Source organism: Lycorma delicatula, chromosome 1 (genome assembly GCF_047948215.1).
Source record: "Lycorma delicatula isolate Av1 chromosome 1, ASM4794821v1, whole genome shotgun sequence".
Taxonomy (NCBI): domain Eukaryota; kingdom Metazoa; phylum Arthropoda; class Insecta; order Hemiptera; family Fulgoridae; genus Lycorma; species Lycorma delicatula.
The window spans coordinates 99,916,822-99,937,157 of NC_134455.1; the positions used below are offsets into that span (position 1 = coordinate 99,916,822).

A 20,336-nucleotide genomic window follows, 5' to 3' on the forward strand; every position below is an offset into this window, starting at 1 on the left:
TCACGATTGGTGTTGAGTTCTTCTGCAATCATTTTCACAGATAATCTTCGATCAGATCATACGATTTCACGCACCCTGGTCAAGTTCACATCTGTCCGTGAGGTTGATGGTCATCCACTGCGGTCTTCATCTTCAACATTCGTTCTGCCTCCACTAAAAATTTTATGCCACCGAAAAACTTGAGCTCTTGACATAACCTCCTCTCCTAAAGCCTTCTGAAGCTTACCATAAGTTGTTGTCGCGTTTTCACCCAAGTTAACGCAAAAAGAAATGGCATACCGTTGCGCAATATTTTGCGGTTTTATTTCTGTGACGAGAGACACAAACACGTGTTCACTTATTACAGCACAACTCACGACTGAGCAGTTGCATCAATGTGCCGCTTGGACTAGAAGTAGCTTATAGACCAAGGTCAAGGATGGTGTGCCTACGCAAGCTGCAGGGTTGCCACATCTTGCAAAGAAAAATCAGTCTCATTACTTTATTGTCGCACCTCGTAAAAATAAAAATAATTGTAAAAATAAGAACACTTTAACAGTATACAATCATAATAAATACATTCTTTTCCTGTATGAGTACTTTTGATGTTGTTAAAGAAGATTATTGATGTAAATAAATGCTTATATGAAACTAATGATTAAGTTCTATGCACTCTAGACATATAATTACAACACTTAAAAAAATGAATGAATTATTTTTGACAAAACTTTAAGTGATAATAATTTTTTTGATCTGTCCAACTTATAATGCACTTATTTAAACCCAGAAAAAATCATTGGATATCTTTTCAGTAGCCAAACAGGAAAACTATTTACTGTAAAGCATTTCAGAATAACTGCTACAGAAGAAATAAAAATATATTTATTGATTCAAGAAGGTTAACTTTGATTAAAAAAATGTTAATTCAACATTTTGCAAAATCACTCAATCTTTAAAATTATTTTTAAATATTTATGTGAATACATGTCAGTATACCTTAAATGGATGATGTAAAACGACGAAGATTTTTTCAATAATTTTCATCTTTTCTGTTTGTAACTTAACAGCGGATTTTTTTCTTTGCTTTGGAAGTACTTTTTTAAATACCGCCTGTGTAGTTTTTAAATTGTTCGTAAGATAGCGCAACCACTAGTCCCACCACTTGTCACCTGCGCAGCTCCATGCGCTAAAGTAACCAAACTTCATACCTTGAGGGCATTCGAAGCTAGGTACTGCCATGTTTTGTTTTGGTCTAGTAGTGTTCAAATAGTAGTTGAGATGTTCCGTTATGCAGTGTGAAAATATTAATTGATAATTCCAGAGAAATTATATTCGTTATTAGTGTTAAGTGTTACAAAATGCTGTGAATAGTGCCTTTATTTTATAAGAGTTGTCTTAGAAGTTTATTCTATAGCCTCGGATTTTGAGACAAAATGCTACGTTTCCTAAGTAGGAAGAAAGGGCGCAATGGTCAAAAACCTGCTCAAATTATAACCGGGTCTCAAAGATTGTTACCCAATAAGAACTTAATTCAGTGTAAAGTTATTCTTTTAGACGGAACTGATCTTTCTGTAGATCTGTCGGTAAGTTTATTGAACAGTTATGTTTTTGAAATTAAATATCAATTTGTACATATAACCTTGTTTTAAATACGATTTTCTTTAAATGAGTTCTATATTCATGAAGATTTTATTAGATAAATTTATTTCCCAGATGTATTATTTTGGAAGTTAGTGATTTCAGAATTTTTGTGTGTTCATCTGTCAGGATATCTGAATGTTTTTCAATTGTATAGCATGCATGTGTGTAGCACTTGTGTGTTAGAAGTTCTTAAGTTCCCTTTTACGTGCTTTCGTAATTCGCACAGCGATCGGTAACTCGGTTTCCTAAAAGTAATACATATATGTAGTGTTAATAAAAAAAAATGAAGATACCAAAGTATTCATGGACAGTTTCATAAATTAAAAGAAAAAAAAGCTAATGTTTGGTTACATGTGAGGTAATGCTAGCTTAATCAGGGTTGATTTTTTTTTTTGAACCTTATGCAATAATCTGCAATTAATATTGGTGGAAGCCCTGTGGTTCATCCGAAACAATAAAAATGGGTAGTTTGTGAATCTTATTTTTACCCTTTATGAAGCAGTTTCTATTTGTAAAGATGATTTTCTTTATTATTGTACATGAATATAGAATTATTAGTATGATTAGTGTTTATCTATATTTTGCAGAAATTTGTAAACCTGAGTAAAAATAAAATAGTTATGTTGAATTTTAATTCGTCTTTTATTGAGATCCATGACTACTTGGATACATGGGTTTAATTCGGTTATCTTTGAAAAACTAAGCTTACTGTTTTTATAAGGGAAGTAACGAATAGTATATATTTAATATTATACTTAATTGTGTGTTTGAGATTATTGGAAATCCAATTTTGATTACTAAAGTATAGAGGAGCTAAAATCTAGTTGCTGTGTAATTTCCCCCACCAATTTTAACCATTTTAGTTTGCAAATTACTTTTATTTATTTTAATGAAAAGGTTTTGTAATTTTCTTCTTTTAGAGATGTGCAAGGAGATAGATTGTTATTTTATTTATGTTTTTAGCAGAGGTCATGACATGTAAAAACAGTTTATTGGATTTGATCAAGAGCTTTTTAATTCAGTAAACAATGCTGTTTGTTGACTTGGAATAAATTAAAAATAAATTGTTGTATGGTGTGTAAATATTTAAAATTACTTGTATTTCGCCTATTGCCTGCAGTGTGTAATTCACTAATAATAATTATTTATACATTTAATATAAAACATTCTATAGTTAGTGTTAGGAATATTTTTGATAAACATATTAGGAAAAATTAAATCAAGGAATATTTTCATTGGAAAAAATAGAAATGTAATTCTGGGCTTCAAAAAAATCTATGAAGTTAAATATGTAGCTTTATGAAAATATCTTATAGGTTTCTGAAAAGAACATGTTTAATGTTCATTTTTCCTTTCAGTTAATGGAACAGCAAATTTAGTAACAAATAGTAAAATATTTGTGTAATTCTTGCAGTTCTTTTTTTAACTTTTGTTTCACCATTATTTTTTATATTAGTATTCATTAGTTTAAAAGAATTAACATTGGTTTTAGTTTATTTTTACTCAGATAAGGTTAACTATGTAAAAATGGATAGGATCACTTTATATTTCTCTAAAAAATCCTACTGTTGAATTATATTTGGATTTTTAGTTTGTTGCAAGAAAAAAATTCAAAAGGTAAAAGAAATTTTATGATTGATTTGTTATGGTGTTAACTAGTTAGAAGCAATTTTTAAAAAAAATGCCCTGATGTCTCAATTATAGCCTGTGCTGATCAAGGATCAGTTTTTGCAATAAGACTGAGAATGAGTACATGTACACATATGTAAATAAGGTCTTTTGATGCTTGACTAGTATTCTCTACTCAAAATGTTTTCATTGATCTAAATGATAAAATGTTAAAACTGTTGAAAAGGACGGTTTATTATACATACCGAAGGTGCCATAACTATTGCACTTTTTACAAGATTTTTACTGTAATTTGTGTGTTTTATTTAATAATGTTTAAAAAGTTACAGATATAAATGATTATGCAATTTGTTTACATATCTTTCTTGTACAATTTTCTATATTGTTTTCATTTATGCTTGTTTTCCCAGATTTGATTCCTCTATTTTGTCACTAGTTTGTTTAATATGGTTTTAATTATTAGAAGCTGTTTCCTGTTTATTAAATTCTCAGTTGTTAGATCGATTTTATTTTTTTCTAAATATGTTTGTTGGCAGAGCAAAGCAAGTATAGTGCCTTATTGTTAGACATAATGATGTATTTGGCGATTTATCATAAAATCTAAGTTTTTAAATGGTGACTAGTACAGCTGTGAGAAAAGTGCAAGCTGTTAACAATCTGGTTTTTTTTTTGTATGACTTAGAATTTCTTAAATGTTGGCGTATGTTTATTTCATTTAGAACAGTTTGAAAAAAATTGAAAAACATAGGTCTAGAGCAAAAATTGTTTATGATATGATTTTTGGAATTATTTATTTCTGAGTCTGTAAGATGTTACAAGTCTCTGGAAACAATGCCAATGTTGCTGGTATAATAGATTATTATTTTGGTTTTGATTAAAACTTTCACCATCATTTATCTATCCCCATGGCTGATTGGTAGCATCTTGGCCTTTTATCCGGAGGCCTGGGTTCAAATCCCAGTCAGGTATGGAAAAAATTTAATTCTGCATGGAACCATGCCACTATGCATAAGCTTCCAGCTTATAGGGTGAAACAATCACAAAGAAATATCTAGTAATAATTTATTATTTAAAAAATATTTAATAATAGTTTATTTTATTTAATTTTCATTATATATTCATTCAGTTTCGTTTAGATTATAGTTTATAATGAGTGAAGTCTGCTGTTGGCAGAAATTCTAATCTTTATTTATTTTTTCTTTAGATTGTTACTGCAATCCATTTTGTAAGTCATAATATACTTATTGTGACTTACAAAATGGATGGAGATGATATGTAGTCCCAAAAGTATTGACATGTATTGTACTAGAGACATTTTCGTCTATAGATTTAAAATAAAAGTATGCATGAAATTTTATTATTTTATAGCTAAATTAATTTGCTTACTATTATTACAGAATACTTAATGGTGAAATTATAATCAGTTTATTTTTTAGAGTTATGTTGTAGATTTTGCTTTTCTTATCAGCAATATTATTCTCTTTATTTGTATTACAGTAATATTACACAGGTGTATTATATCTTGATCATAATATATACATATCATTTATTTACCTACTCTCTGAGATTTACTGTGTATTTGCAGAAGATTTGTTTTACTTTATATTAATTTTTGTTTTTCAGCTTCTTGTTTGCTCCTATAATTTATATTTTGATTTTATCTTACAAACCTCAATATGAAATTACACATCTATTTAATTACGATGTTGAAATGAAATGAATTAACATAATTATTTATTCATGATTAAAAAAATCAATACAATAATAATATTATAATCAGTTATATCTTATTGCTAATTCACTTCTTGATACTGCCCCATTCTACTATTAAGTTCTAATTGAAAACATCCTGATTAGACAGTCCATAGTTGTTACTGTATATTTATGAGATACTTGTGTACTAGAGACTTGTATGTTTATGAGCAAGGGATGCACCTAGCTACAAACCCCAAACCAGGAAAACTGTGCTATATGAAGACTTCCAAAATGTTGTATGAATCAGTCAATTGGATAAAAATAATATATTCAGTATGATAATAGGATACATTATTATTATTTACAGTATATTATTTTATAATATCCCTATTATATACAGATGTACAAAATATGTAACGAATATGCAATATTATACAATGTACACAAAGTAGTAACAAACTAATATTTTTTATAATTACAGAAATAAGATACATAATAGAATAAGTATAAGGTACGTTGAGTTTTTTTTTTTTATTCAAATCATGTAATATATTTTTGTAGAGTAAATACCCTGAATTGTTGAACCTTTTGAGTTACGAATGTAATTCAGTTAATTCTAAAACTGTTCTTTCTTTTAATTTGTAGATGTGGGTAGCTTTATTTTATTAATTAAATCTGTTTATATTCATTAGATTCATAAACCTTTTTAATTTTGTAAAGTATAATATAGAAATTTAAGGAGCTGTACTTTTTTCAGATTTTTTTTGTATAAACTTAAGAAGTTCTAAAACTTATTGAAATGTATTCTTTTTCACTTAAGTTTTCGAGTTGATATTATTTTAATGATTCAAAAGTTGTATTTTTATAAAAAATAAATAAAATAATAATACAGCCATGTTTTTTAGCCAGCCACTATAGTGGTCTGCATGATGGCATCTAAATCAGCTGGTCGCTAAGTTCTGTTATTGGCAAGGGTCTGGCATTTCATTTTCTGCCATTTCAGTCAACTGGTCTTCCTCATTAATGTACATGGGATAGGTTCTTGTTGTCAAAGTAAATAAATATAATAAATGAATAGTAAATCTATTGGTTTTACTTGTACTGGGTGTTACATTTACACACTCTACATTTTAATTATAATAAAAGTTCAATCTCTTTATCAGTTATGTTGTAACATATTAATTAATTATTTAATTGATGTTTTAATAGACTTATACATAATAATTAGTTGTAGAATTAATTGTTAATGTCTTAAATTGATATGTTTTATTTAAATAATATATTTTTTAAGTAAAAAATAGATTATTTACATTTTACCATTTATTATTCTTTTATAACTTATTATAAACTCATCCATTATCTATGATGAATACTATTTTTTAATTAATATTAGTATACCTACATTAGTATGCAAATTAATCCTAACAGAGGGAATGTTTTGTTTATTTCTATTTTGTGGCTACATTGTTTGACCTCACCCATTCTTTAAGTTGTCTGTGTAATGTGAGGTTACTTTTCTTTGGTCATTTAGCAGTTATCATCTTATAAATAGTGTTTTTGTGAGGGATTGTTTCATTTTTTGTTACTAAATCATATTTTCACATTTTTTGTTCTGTATTTTGAATATATCAATAATGGACATAACTCCAAGAAAGCATTTGAAAATTGTTTTTCTTTCTGAACATACCAATATGTCACATTACATATACCAATGCCACAAAGACAAAAAACTTTTGACTGGTGTAACGCTAGGGACAGTGAATATATTTTAAAACAATTAAAAAAAAAATGGTTCCTTTTCACCTAAAAGGAAAGGGAAGTGTGGCTGTAAAAGAAAAACTACTGCTACACAGATCGGGTTATTAGTGAGAAAAAGTAAACTTGATTCAAAATTATATGCTGTGGATATGAATTGAGAGTTAGCAGCTAGTGGAACAGATTACATATGACAACTATGTTAGATGGTGACTTTTTACAGCTGCACAGAAAGCTCATCAGCCAGCTCAAAAGCAGCTTTAACACCAGAAATGTGCAAAAAAAGGCTCTTTTGGGGCAAAGCAAATGCTAACTGGACCAAAGAAGACTGGAAAAATGTTATGTTTTCTGACGAGTCACATTTTTATGGTCAGGGACAAACGGTTCTATATGTTAGTAAAGCATCAGATAAAAATACATCACCGGCTCATATATAACAATCAGTTAAAAACATCCCCAGAAAAAATGTGTTGGGATTGTTTCACATTTGAAGGCCTTTTATCCAACAACATCTAAGTAGATGGTATGTTGAAAATTGATGAATATATCAAAATTCTGAAGGGAAGGATTGTGACAAAACTTCAAAACAAATTCCCATGAGGCAACGGAGTGTTCCAACAAGATTTGGCACCATGCCATAGTGCCAAAAATGTGGAAAGGTTTTTCAAAACACTAAACATTAAAGTGCTCCTGTGGCTAGGCAAAGTCCCTGACTTAAATCCAATGAATATCTTTAGCCAATATTCAAAAAACGACTCTCAAAAATAAATTGTACCACAAAAATTTACCTCATTAAAACAGTAATATTAGTATAGTTTCATTATGTAGAAATAAAAAAAAAATGTGTAGATCCCTTGTTGAATCGATGCAAAATGTGTATGTGAAGTGATTAAGAATGAAAAATGATATATTAATTACTACAAGACATTTAGAAATTCTAAATAAAGTTACTTTTCATTTAATAACATTTATGCTGGGATTAATTTGCATGCTGCTGTATAGATGAAGAATTTTTCATCATCAATAAGAAATGTTTTTCCTCTCATCAGTATAGACATTATCATATAATAAGCTGATAGATGTTCTTGTTGAATTGAGCTCTTTTATGAATTGATATTTGTTTATAAAGTTTTTTTGGAAGAGTTTGTCAAATCATGTGCACCTAAGTCTTGAAGATTTTTTTATCCTTTTGATTCTTATACTCCAGATCTATATCCTCAGTAAGATGGTATACCAAATTATAACTAATTATGCCATTGAAAGAGGATACTACAAAATCTATATTCTTTTGATTTTGGAGCATCTGACATTCCAGAAATAAGTGCCTACTGGTCTTATTAGTTTGTTAGTATAACCTAAATATTGAGTTTTTGTCAAAAAGGGTATATTGTTTATTATAAATTATTCCTAAGGTAACTGGTTTTCCAGTTGGAAAACCAGTCTTATTTTTCTAAGACTGTGTGTTCAATTAAGAAGAGGTATAATAAGATCATTATTTGGGTTTTCAAAACCCAAATAACAGTAACAAAACTGTTACTGTGGGTTTGGTTCCCCCATCATTCACTTGTATTTTACATTTAATTAGTTCCTTTTTAGACCCATATTTGAGTGTAGTTAGTGCCAAGTGCTAATTCCATGAGCCAGTTTGGCCCCAATAATTGATATTTCAATGCCCACTACCTTTTGGATAGAAATCAGGCTGATTTTTCTCTACTTCTGGCTGCCTCTCATCACATTTATACTATGTTAAAAGTATTAAAAAATTGGTAATTAACAGTACTGAAGTTCTTTATTTTAAGTATTTATATATATTTTGAATAATTGAACAATTGTAAGTTGTGTTGTAGAATGCTATGACATAACTAACTCAAATTTTATCTAAGTTTACCTGCATTTATTTGCATAATCTTGTCTTAGATACAAATTCTTAGTTATATGATCTTTTCAGGAATAAAAAGCTGCAGAAATTAATGATAACATTTGGTACTTTGTTATGTTGTAATAATGTATACTTTAAGAGCTATAACCAGTTTTTTAAAGTTAAGAATTCTTCATTTGTAAGAGAAATGTGTAGTCGGTTATCAGCATAAATCAATTTGTCCAATCTCCAGATATATAAATTCTTTAAAATTATTTTTTGTTATAATTTTTGATGTTCTGTAAAAATTTTTAATATTCGGTTTCAGTCAACTGTAAAGTTTTACTTTTGCGTAAACAAAATCTTTTTTATACTTCATTTTTGACAGTATTGGACTTGTTTTTCAAAGTATTTTTATGCAAGATTGTAAAATTTATGACTTAGCAGTGAAAGGTTTCCTTTCATTGTTAAATTTTTGTGTTGGCTTATATCATTTTATTAATAATAGTGTTTTGAATCAGTTATGTAATATCAATAGTATTTTTGGTATTGAATCTTTTGTGTTTGTATTATAATGATTAATTTCCATTTTTGTCCTTACTCTTTTATTATTTTCTATTTGTATACTCATAAAGCACTGTTGGAAAGGGCACATTACTTATTTTGAATTAGTGTGATTGTAGGCATGTTGTATAGATTGCATGTTTCAGTGCTATTAATTCTGCTATCTAAATTCCAGACTAATCTGTCATGATAAACATATTACAATTGTTTTGTCAAAAATGAATGTACTATATTATATATTAATTTTCAAGGTAGTAATAATATTTATTTATGTATCCTGTTGTTAAAATGAAATCATAACATGTGTTATATTATTTAAATTATACCAACAATTCAGTGTGAAAGTAACTACTTATGGAATGAATTTAGTTAATTAATTATTCAGTTTTTAATAGTTTGCATAGTGCAATTGTTCTAAAGCTATAGACTGTGCTTATTGATAATTCAAACTTTTACATCGCTTTCTATTATGAATAAGAAATATTTTAAGTTTTGTTAGGCAACATTATATAATATTCGCTCTTTGTATACCTGTTGATCGATCACTTATGCTGCCAATGTTCTGACTCCATAACAGTGATAGCATATCTGTCTTGAGGGGCAGGCTCTAGGCGGTAGGCAAGGTAAGCAACTGCCTACGGTAGCAAAATTTAGGAGTGGGTAAACCAGCTGAACTAAAGCGTAAAAAGAAAAACACAACCCACAAAAATATATTTCGATTACTTGAATCTAGAAAATTATTTACTATTTTATTAGTACAATAATGATATTAATATTGTACTATTTTTGTTTATTGTTTTAAAAGATTTTTAGATTATTTCTGAAAATAGTAGGTACATTTTTAATAAGTTCATTGTCGTTTGCTCGATAAAAATGTAAATTTTATTTTTCGTAATGTAAGCAATTTCCCTTAACCTGTGTTAGTATTATTGTATTAATTCAATTATATGCCATTTTTCTGGTTAACATGGTTCTTTTATAATTCTGATTTTTTTTTTAATTTTAACGTTTTTTTGAAACTTGTGGAGCAGTGTCTTTTTGGTTTGTCTACTGCGGCAAAAATGCTTGGGCTAGCCCCGCTGTTTTTAATCTGAAAGGTCCTGGATTTGAATCCTAATAGGCTTGACATAAATTCATTTTTCATTTCATCATTATATATATTGGAAGTGCTCTGGTCTAAGTCTACACGTTTACTTTATTTCCTTGACCAGCTGTCAGTCCCTTGCAAGTTTGTTCAAGTGTGTTGCCTTATGAATTAACAGCCAGTTTCAAGAAATAATTGTACTGGACAGTGAAAGTGGATCCAGTGATGAAACCGCAAATGACACTTAATGCTATCTGCATTTTTTCCAATAACTTCACACTATGTGAAGTTAGTATGTGCAACTAGTAGGCGCTTTGTGAACTAAGTTTCCGGAGATCTAAACCTTAAAGATTTGCTTCATTTACTACATTATTAAAGGATGATTTTTTACTTTCTTAATAATTGTTACTTTTGTACAGCTAATTTAGTCTTCTCAATTTAGAGGCATTATTTATAAATCTAAATAAAACATATTAATGTGCTGTTTAATCAAATAATCATTAGTGAAAAGTACCTCTACACTTTTTATAACTGTTCTGTTGTATATTAATTTTTACTCCCACTCTTAAGTTAGTTTTTTTTTTATTAAATTAAATTAAATTTTTTTTTAAATTACATTTTTTATACTAAACTAAAAGAGATAAATTAAAAAAACAATAAAAAATGTAAAAAAGTAACTTGTGCTGGTAATGTATAATTCGGAGAATTACAGCTAAAAAAGACACATGGTTACTTTCAGTGTTACAAAATGCTGCGTATTTATGTAAAATACTTATAAATGGCATGTGTGTATTTTAATTGAAGTTAACAATGAAAATTATGTAATGATAAAAATTATGATGTAATAATTGAAAATTACATGAGAATTTTTTATTGTTGGTAATATTTTTTTCGGTAAATTACATTATAAACAACCTCAAAACTATAGTTGTATATAAACTGATAATTCTTCCAATAGTGACTTTCATGAAAGTGCTCCCATTTATTTGTTTCAACCTGTTGACATCTCGGTGATCGTTGCTTCTTTACTCCACAATTTAACATCCTATATCGGTCTCAACAAAAGCTTGCTTTGCTTCTGTACACTGTTGTATTTTGAGAACTATTTCACTTTAAGTTACAGACTGTGCGTTTTTCAAATTAATATTGATAATGAGATATAATGAATTGTAATTTACGATTGAAGTTTAGTAAGTAATATTTTGAAATTCATTGCGTTAGTTTTTTCTGTAGGCCATTTTACTGAACGAAAGAAGCCTTATTGATGAACATTTCCCCTTTTATATCAATAATAAGATTGCATTAACAGCCAAAAACATCTACTGTATGTATCAAGTGGTTAATTCAGTTTACAGGTTAGTGGTAGGTTTATAGCTGTATAATTTTAAAATTAAATTTAAAAGAGTTTAATTTGGTGCAGTGTTTTATTACATAATTTTAGGTAATAAACTTAAATTGTACTATGAAGTCATATATTATTGGTTGTTAATTAAAAAATCAAAATAATAAGTTCGTTTAAGAAGAAATAGATTAGTATCACCATCTATTTGTTAAATATTCTAAAATATTATTACACGTTTTTTAGTTAATAGCAAACAAGATATTTTACTTTTTTAGATAGATAATGTTGATCTTAATAGATAACAATTAATTTATCAGAAAATTAATGTTCATTAAATTTTTCTTCAGTTTTTCTTTTAACTGATTTTAGTTTATACTTGTTAACCTTTGGTTTACTAAATTATTGTATTTATTTAAAATTTAATCGTGAATTATATCAATAATTGTAGACTGACAAGTTTTGGTGTTGTGTAAGCATAAAATTCACTATAAAAATTGGCATTTTTAATTGGAATTAATTATTTTTTAAGTGAAAATATTTAAGGTAACTTTTTAACCAATTAATATTTTTACTAATGTGGACTATTGAATATTAATATTGGGGATTTTTCATTTTGATATCGTCGGGAGCCAATTTACAGTTGATTTATAAACATTCTTTTTAATTTTATAAATAGAATATTATCGATATTATAATTTCAGGATTTATAATTATAATAAGATTTCAGAAATTATAATATTCAGAATATTGGATTTATAATATGTAAATATTTCTTAATTATTCAGTGTTCCATTCTTTATTCAGCATATTACAATATTACTGAATATCCTGAATTATTAATTTAGTATTCTAGGTAAATAACTCTGTTTACTTTGTGTAAGAATTTCATTTTTTAATACTTAATGACTTGTGCAGAATAATGGGAAATTATGTCATATATTAGTTTTATATGTACAATATATGTTTTATATGAATAATCCTCCAAATATGTTTTTTTTTAGATTTTTTCTAATGTTACTCAACTTATGTTATATATATTTCTACTGTATGTTATCTGTTTGTTTCATACTATTGCAGAATTAGTTGGTTATTTTTTTTCTCCTTATACCTAGGAGAAAATTCTTTTTAATTCTTAAGGATCTATTTTTATCTTTTCATTTTTACTTGCATTTATGAGCACTGTATATTTTATCTGTTGAGTTATGCATTTATAGTATGTTGGTCTCATTAAAACATTGTTCGATGCAAAGAAAGTGTTTGTCTTCACTGAGAGTTCTAGTAATCTATTTTAAAATATGTGGCCATACTGAAAACATGCAAAAATTTGTATTCTTTATCCGTAATTCCTTAAGATTTCGTCAAACAAATTTCAACTTCCAAGAATAACGGAAGAAGTTAAAATTTAATTCGGTTTGAAATGAACTACCGATCATTAAATTGTAACTTTAAACAGATGCGTTTAGTTTTTTTAGTACGAACTGCAGTTTGAATTTTTCGTGCCAAATATAGGAATTCCAATAAATATCAATTTTGGATTATCTTTACTCAGTATAAATGCTGTGTAATCTTCGTAAGATTATACAGCCTATCAATTGTGATAGATACCTTGATTTATTTTAATTGTCTATTATTGAACTTTATCCAAAGTTATCTCTGAGGTGATTAATCTATATATTAATATCATTCGAGCGAAAAACGTTTGAATAATTACACATTCAAACCATTTTAAAGGAATTATTGAATTTCTCGTATTTTCTAATAATTTAACGTTAAGTTTATCCAATTTCAAGTTATTCTGCAGTTTATTACTTGCTGTAAAGACGTAATTGTTCTGCATTGCAAATTTTTGTTGTGTTATAGAAGGATATAAATACATTTAATTTTTTAAATTAAAAAACGCTCATTTTAATATACTTTTGGAGTTTTACTATTCGATCTCCGTGGGGGACTGATAGCAACTCTGCCTTTTCCCCGAATAGTCCTGATTTCGAATCTCGATCAGGCTTGGCATTTTAACATGCAAGAAAGTAAATTTCTTATCGTAAAAAAGAACGGGTAGTAGTTGCAGTTGGCCATAAGACTAATTAGCGGAGTGTGAAATAAATAATTTGGGTAACCTACAGTAATGTCTTGTGAATCGGCTGATATTATATGATGTCAGCAATTTAGGCGATTGTAGTATTTATCGAATTCCCCAATTTTTTATCTATAATCTAAAAGAGCTCTTTGCTTTATCCGAGAGATTCTCGGAAGATATGTGAACTAACGGACTGTTTAGGCATTAATAACGAATTCGAAGTGGCATAAGTGTAACGATTTAATATTAAAATATTACGATTTATTAGAAAAATATCTGTCAGTATATTACTGGTATTGAATTATATTTGTTACTCTTTCGTTGAGCAGTCAACAACATTTGTCGGTTGTCTGAAATTGCAATCACAATGTGCTTGATATCGGTTAGGAACTCAAAATTGAAACTTTTTTAAATAATCTTGTAATTGATTCAAAGGAGGTAGAAAACTGATTCCAAAGAAAGCTTCAGGATACGATTTTCAGACACTCGCTCATTCAAAAGTTTTAACAAAAAAGGAATAAAACTTTTAACTATTGTTACAACGGCCTACTAAATAATTACCCGTTATTGTCCGTAGTGGAAGTTTTCTCATGTATTAGTGGTTCTGAAACCTAGCCCTCAACATCTTCATGCAGACCGATTATTTTATAACTTATTTTTAATAAAATATTTGGAAAACTGTTACCAAAGAAATCGAGAGTTATGATAAACGATGAAAATTTAATTCCACATCAGTTTGTTTTTCGAAATAATCGCTGTGTTGATGAAATAGCTTCAAAGGGTTTTTTTTAGTATTACAGATAAATACGTTAATCATATACGTTTAACAAAAATAAATATTGTAAACTTCCTATGATGTTTGACAATTCAGTAACTTGTTCAAGTTGGAAAAAAAGTGTACCGCAACCTTTCTATTTACTCTTGAAATATTACCTTGACTGCTAATTCTTTCAGATTAGTTTTCAAAACGAACTTTTTAGTTTTCGATGAAATTTTTTCAGAGTACTTCAAGGATCCGTTTATGATCTTCGTCTACCAGTCTACTTACTACACAGCGTTACTAGTTTGTAGAAGAAACTCCTACTCTGATGCTTCTCAATTGTCAGGAAGAATTACGTGTTACAAAACTAGTCAAATAAATGAAACTTTAAAATTAATTTCATCATGGCATATTTTCACAGAAAAGAAAAATCTACGCTACATCGATTTTAATTATGAAAATTTTCTGCAAAAAATAAATTCAGCTATTTAGGGTTAACATTTTATTAAAACTCAATTGAATAAAATCATACAAGAGTAGATAATACTTCACATTCTAGTAAAATCTGTTGGCTAATTGGAAAGAATTCAAAATTATCTCTAATAAAAAATTATATAAAAGTATTAAAAAAAAAACTAACTCGTTTTTTTAGTATCCGGTTGCGGGGTACCGTTATTAATAGTAAAAACAAAATTCTGCTTTTCAGAAGGAAGTTTTGAGTAATATTTTAATTGTTTCTTGGTTTACCAGAAACACCAAAATTAATCTGTATCTCAAATACCATACGTACCAGAGGAAGTATGGATTTAGTAAGTAAGGTATTGAACTGTATAAGTCATTTAACTCTAATTCACAAACGAAGAATAGTTACACAAATGAAAATTTAAATTCCACAAAATTTTAGATTATTTTTATGATCTCTCCATCATTATGAAATAATTGTTCAAATCCGTAACTGAAACTAATTTAAATGTTTTTAACTTCTGTTTGTATGTACGTATGAAGAGCTATTGTAAGCATATTTTTAAACATGTGCTAATGTATGTCCTGTAAATATTTAACAATGTAGTTTCGTGAAAAAATATTATACTTTAATATTTGATTAGAGAGCCCTTCCACTGGAAACCCGTCTTCAAGTTATACTTTATTGCGTCTTTATAATTAAAAAAAAAGAAGTTAATCCCTACTTGAAAATATTAAGTATCTGAATTATTTAGCAGCCATATTAACCACTTCAAATTATTAGCTCTGTAATTCTTTTGCTTAAAAAAAGTTTGTAATTTTCAACTTTAGTTGATCACAAGCTTATTATTACAACACGTTTATTAGGTAGATTTCATATGAAGCCACCTATTGTAATGGGTACCGCGATTTGACTTCCGGAAAATGTCGACATATCTTCGCGTTTCACATCCCCCAGATCTCAAAACTACCATCGTTCAAAAGTATATATATATATTTCACTTTCTTGTGGACACGATAACTGCCATAATTTTGCGTCAGTCACTTTCAAATTGATACGTAAAATATAACGATCTAAAATCTCGATGAGTTCGTTAATGGGCAAAATCGGACCATGGGGATAGAAATGGAAGTCTTTTTCAAAAAAAATATCGCTACAACTTTCTTATTAAGTAAAATATCGAATTCGTTTAAAGTTCCTACTATTTTTTCGATAAGGGCTTAAAATTTATCTAAGTAAAGTGTTTTGATATCACCAACCGTTGGCCCAGGGGGTAGAAAAATGGGGTTTCGAAGACAAAAATCATACCTTCCGTAATAGGCACAGCATCGAATCGATTTAAAGTGGTCGATTGTCCTCTACACATTACCTAAAACCTTTGTCTTAAAAAATGTTTGATACGACCAACCCTTACGGCAAGGGATGACCAAAATGTTACTGGAATTGTAGGAAGAAGTGGCTTGTATGCTAATCATGTGAAACTTTTTTCACATGCAACCATTGTCGTTTTGATTAAATTTTTCCTAGTTTTTAAGTTTTTCCTAGCTTTAAGGTGGAAATCTTTTTTATCCCCAATTTAGCACGGGTGAAATCTACCTCCGCCTTCCGGCGTGCCGAAAGGGATTTTATTTTTATTTATTTTTAAAAATTGTGTAGTTTTTTGTACAGTATCATAAATGTTACAACTTTAGGAAATTTTAAAATTACCAATCTTGTTTTTACATCGATAAAAACCGTGGTAAGAGTTTTTCCGTTTAAACGTATTTTAATCGTTTTTTACGTATAACATTTTTTTTTTTTTTTCATTTTTTTATGGTGTTAACAAATATGAAAAAGTATTCAAAAAAGAATATCTTTTTGTGTGGTCCATTACTTCGTTTGTAAAGATTAATATATGTAGTTGTGCTGGGAATATTGCTATATCTCGCTTGTTCAATTTTCACGTTTTTCCTGTATTGTGGAATGAAGTTATCTATTGTGTTATTTATTTATAAATCGGTCATTAACGTTTTCCATGTATAGCTTCTGCTGGTCGTCGCATTGTTAACTGTCGATGAGTTAGAACTGAAATAACTCGTTATACTTTTAGAAAATGTGGACCTGTCTCGTTTAATTTCTTTTCGTTTAATATATAAGAATTTTAGAAAAAAAGAAAACAAATAAAAAAATCGTCCTAATATTTTTACTTCGTTAAAAATATTAGAACGATTCTATTTCTAACAAAGCTGTAAATTAAAAGAAAAAAATCCGTTATAAATCAATATTACACTATCTTGTTCAGTGTTTTACATTTATTTTAATAATTACTTAAAAAACGTTTTTATTACCCTGATATATTAATGCTTTCTGATTACCGTATTTTTAATCTCATGATGGTTGCATATGGCTACGATTTTATCGCAGAACTTTTTTTTATCAATTGTTTTTTAAAGTCTTATTCTTTGTTTTATTATTGATATTATACGTAATTTGGTCGGCGTATCTGATAAAATTGGATTCCGCCATTACCGTGTAGCTGAGTTCCTTATTCGTGATGTAATTAGTGTACTACAGTTCAGAGATGTAACTGATGCACATATAGTGATAATTTTACTGGTACAGTTTGGTTGGAATTTTCGACTTCTAATGAAAGGAAGCAATTTAAAACTTAAAAAAAAAAACAAGATGAAATTAACACAAAGGAATGTAAAAAAATTGTTTAGTATCAATATGTATAATATTCTTTAAAAATTTACTTTTTGTTATTTCGTTATTATTTAATTTTCTTATCGTAAGCGCAGTGACACTTGCCTATGAAAGCTTCGAATCAGAAAATAAATGTGCTAATATGAAGAAAATATTATGTATGAAGTATAAGAAAAATTATATAACATTTCTATGGAGTGTGTAGTGCTTTAAGTAAACGAAAAGTGGATTGATCGATATCCTTATAATTCTAGAAGTTTTTAGGTAATTATTTCACGATTAGTAGCATAATATTTTATCGGTAATTTAGTATATTTATTGCTTTAAATTTTGGGGTCGTATGGTGCATTCGTTGTTGTGTAACGTGTAGAAGTTGCTTGATACGCCGGTAGATCTCTAGGCCAGAATGTGTTTATTAATTAGAGCTCAATAACTGAATGGTAGCCAGGGACATTATCGAGGAGCAGTTAGAATTAAAACGAATCGTGGGATGAAAACCAGTTTCCTCGGAATTTGAATTTTAGCCAGTTTTCAAATAATAATAGCCAAACCGTTATGTTAAATTTTAATTTATATTTATTTAATTTTTTAGCGGTTATATATTGTTTTAGATTAATACATTTTTTTAAATATTTAAAATAACTAAGAAAGATAAAAGTTAAAAACGCAAAACGTCTTGCAAAAATAAAAAAGTAGACAAAATAGGAAAATCATTTAGAAAAAACTTTTTATTTATCGTATTATCATTTTTGGAACTAATTTATTTGTTCTAACTATTGGGCCGTTTGTAGGTGGGTCAATCATCACGTCTGTAATCTAACCGACAGGAATCACAGCTGGCATTGCTACCACTATTTCGCGCCGTACGTAGTTATAAAAAATATGTAGGCAGTGTGGTGAGAGCACGGCCTAATTCTTATCTGCGAAACGTAATCGCTGCGAAAAAGATTATGCAGTACGAAAGACGCAATATTCTAATTTTAGGTATTTTTTAATATTTAAGATCCCGGATAATTTTCAGTATTCGAAATTTCGAAGATTGTGTTCACCATCATTAACCAAAATTTAACTGGTTCAGCCAGGCGTCGAATTGTCAGCGTCCTGTACGGGATGAAAAATTGGATAATGTTAGGCTGAATGAAAGTAAAAATCTTCGGCAACATCCGCGGGCAGGAATTGGTGTATATTTAGGGTGTATGATTGAGATCTTCATTTCGGGATTTACGCATCATCCCACTCTGTTCATCTTTTGTTTTAATCAAAATTGTATCGAAAAATAAAAATATTAAGGGTGTAGGATATACCTTAAGAAGCATTAGGAGACCCGGATTTACCGAAAGCGTGCCTCAGTGCTATATTGATATTTTTGTTACGCCAACAAGTAGACAAATAGCTCCGAACACGCCCATGCCAGAGTCGACCCGATAAAATCACACAAATAACACGCGCACAGAGACTTTCCTACATTCTTAGCACGGACGTAGATGTTTCACAAAATCCCCAGAACAATAGTGGGAAAAGTGAACGAGGATAAGGGAAATAGGTAGATAGTGGGAAAGGGGTTCTAACCACAAAGGGACCACGAAACTGTACAATCAACTCCTCCGAAAATAACCATGAACTCTAGTCAGGGTGGGTATCCGTTTTAATTACTAAGCCAAGCGGATTCTAAGTATTTTTACTCAAGATGGAAGCAGTACCATTATTAACCAACGATTTTGCGTTAATCAGCCAAAACATGTCCATTTATGAATTTGTTTTCCTTCAGATGTTTAAGAACAATTCCTAAAACAGGCTGTGAATTAGACAAATGAGTAAACCATCCCTAGAATTATTTAGCCTTTAGAAAATATTCAGTTGAAGGATATGTTATGTGTGATGCAAGTACTATGTTGAAATTAAAAGATGAGCGTAAAACTGACAGAAATTTAGAAACTTATCAAACTAGTCAAGTGACTTTTAACAAAATCCCAAAATTCCGTTGTTTAATCAGGACCGAATAGTGAATAAAAATCACCGTACAAATTTCTTTTAATATTTTCGATATTTATAATCTGATGTTAAAATTTGTAATTGGATCTCGTGTATTTGTGATTGAAAGTGTGATTTGACCTCTAATGCCTCAATCTGTTTTGTTACAAAACAACCTTTTTTGGTACTTACGTATTAACGCCACCGCAGCTACAGCTGCTGTTTACGTTATGTTGACTTCGTGTACTGACAAATCGTACGTATATCAAAATAACCTAATAATTACCTTACCTAATAATTAACCTTATAATTAACATTAAATTTGCATAATATATACCAACTTATTAATAATATAACATTAATGTTATAGCACCGAAATCCAATTGACTACTTTGCTTTCAAATAAAGCTGTAGCTGCGGTGGCGTTAATACGTAAGTACCCCTTTTTTTTGTTCTGCTCCCCAGAGCAGGCTCAACAATCAAGTATTACTCAGCCAAGGGAATTGTCCTTGCAGTTCTAATGAGCCTCCCACCTGCCGGCATGGCAGGTCGGCTCGCCGGTTTCGGATGTTTTCTTTATTTTCATCTTTCCTCTGCCTCTAATCGCTAAGGTCAGGGAAACACAATCGAAGCAGCTTTATAGAAATGTGCTTGGCCGAATATTATAGAGTTGAATGGTGGGTTTCTTTGCTTCTTAGAAGCATACACTGCCAACCGTTTTATTGGTTTTTGCAATTCAGGTAAGAAAATATACTGTCAATAGCAGAAACTCGTGCGTTTGAGTTTGCGACCTTTCATAAGTAAATCAGACCGGTCAATTTCAAAACAAATTG

The 20,336-nt window shown here is 29.0% G+C and overlaps 1 protein-coding gene across 4 annotated transcripts in view; it reads left to right on the forward strand.

The window, feature by feature from the left end:
• Nucleotides 1-1,198: 1,198 nt before the first annotated feature.
• yrt (erythrocyte membrane protein band 4.1-like yurt) overlaps nt 1,199-20,336 on the forward strand; it is a 213,570-nt gene continuing 194,432 nt past the window's right edge. For all 4 annotated transcript variants that reach the window (XM_075358187.1, XM_075358195.1, XM_075358204.1 and 1 more), the window contains exon 1: nt 1,199-1,562. In XM_075358187.1, the coding sequence (XP_075214302.1) occupies nt 1,413-1,562 (150 nt within the window). In that variant the 5' untranslated portion in view covers nt 1,199-1,412. The remainder of the gene's footprint in view (nt 1,563-20,336) is intronic.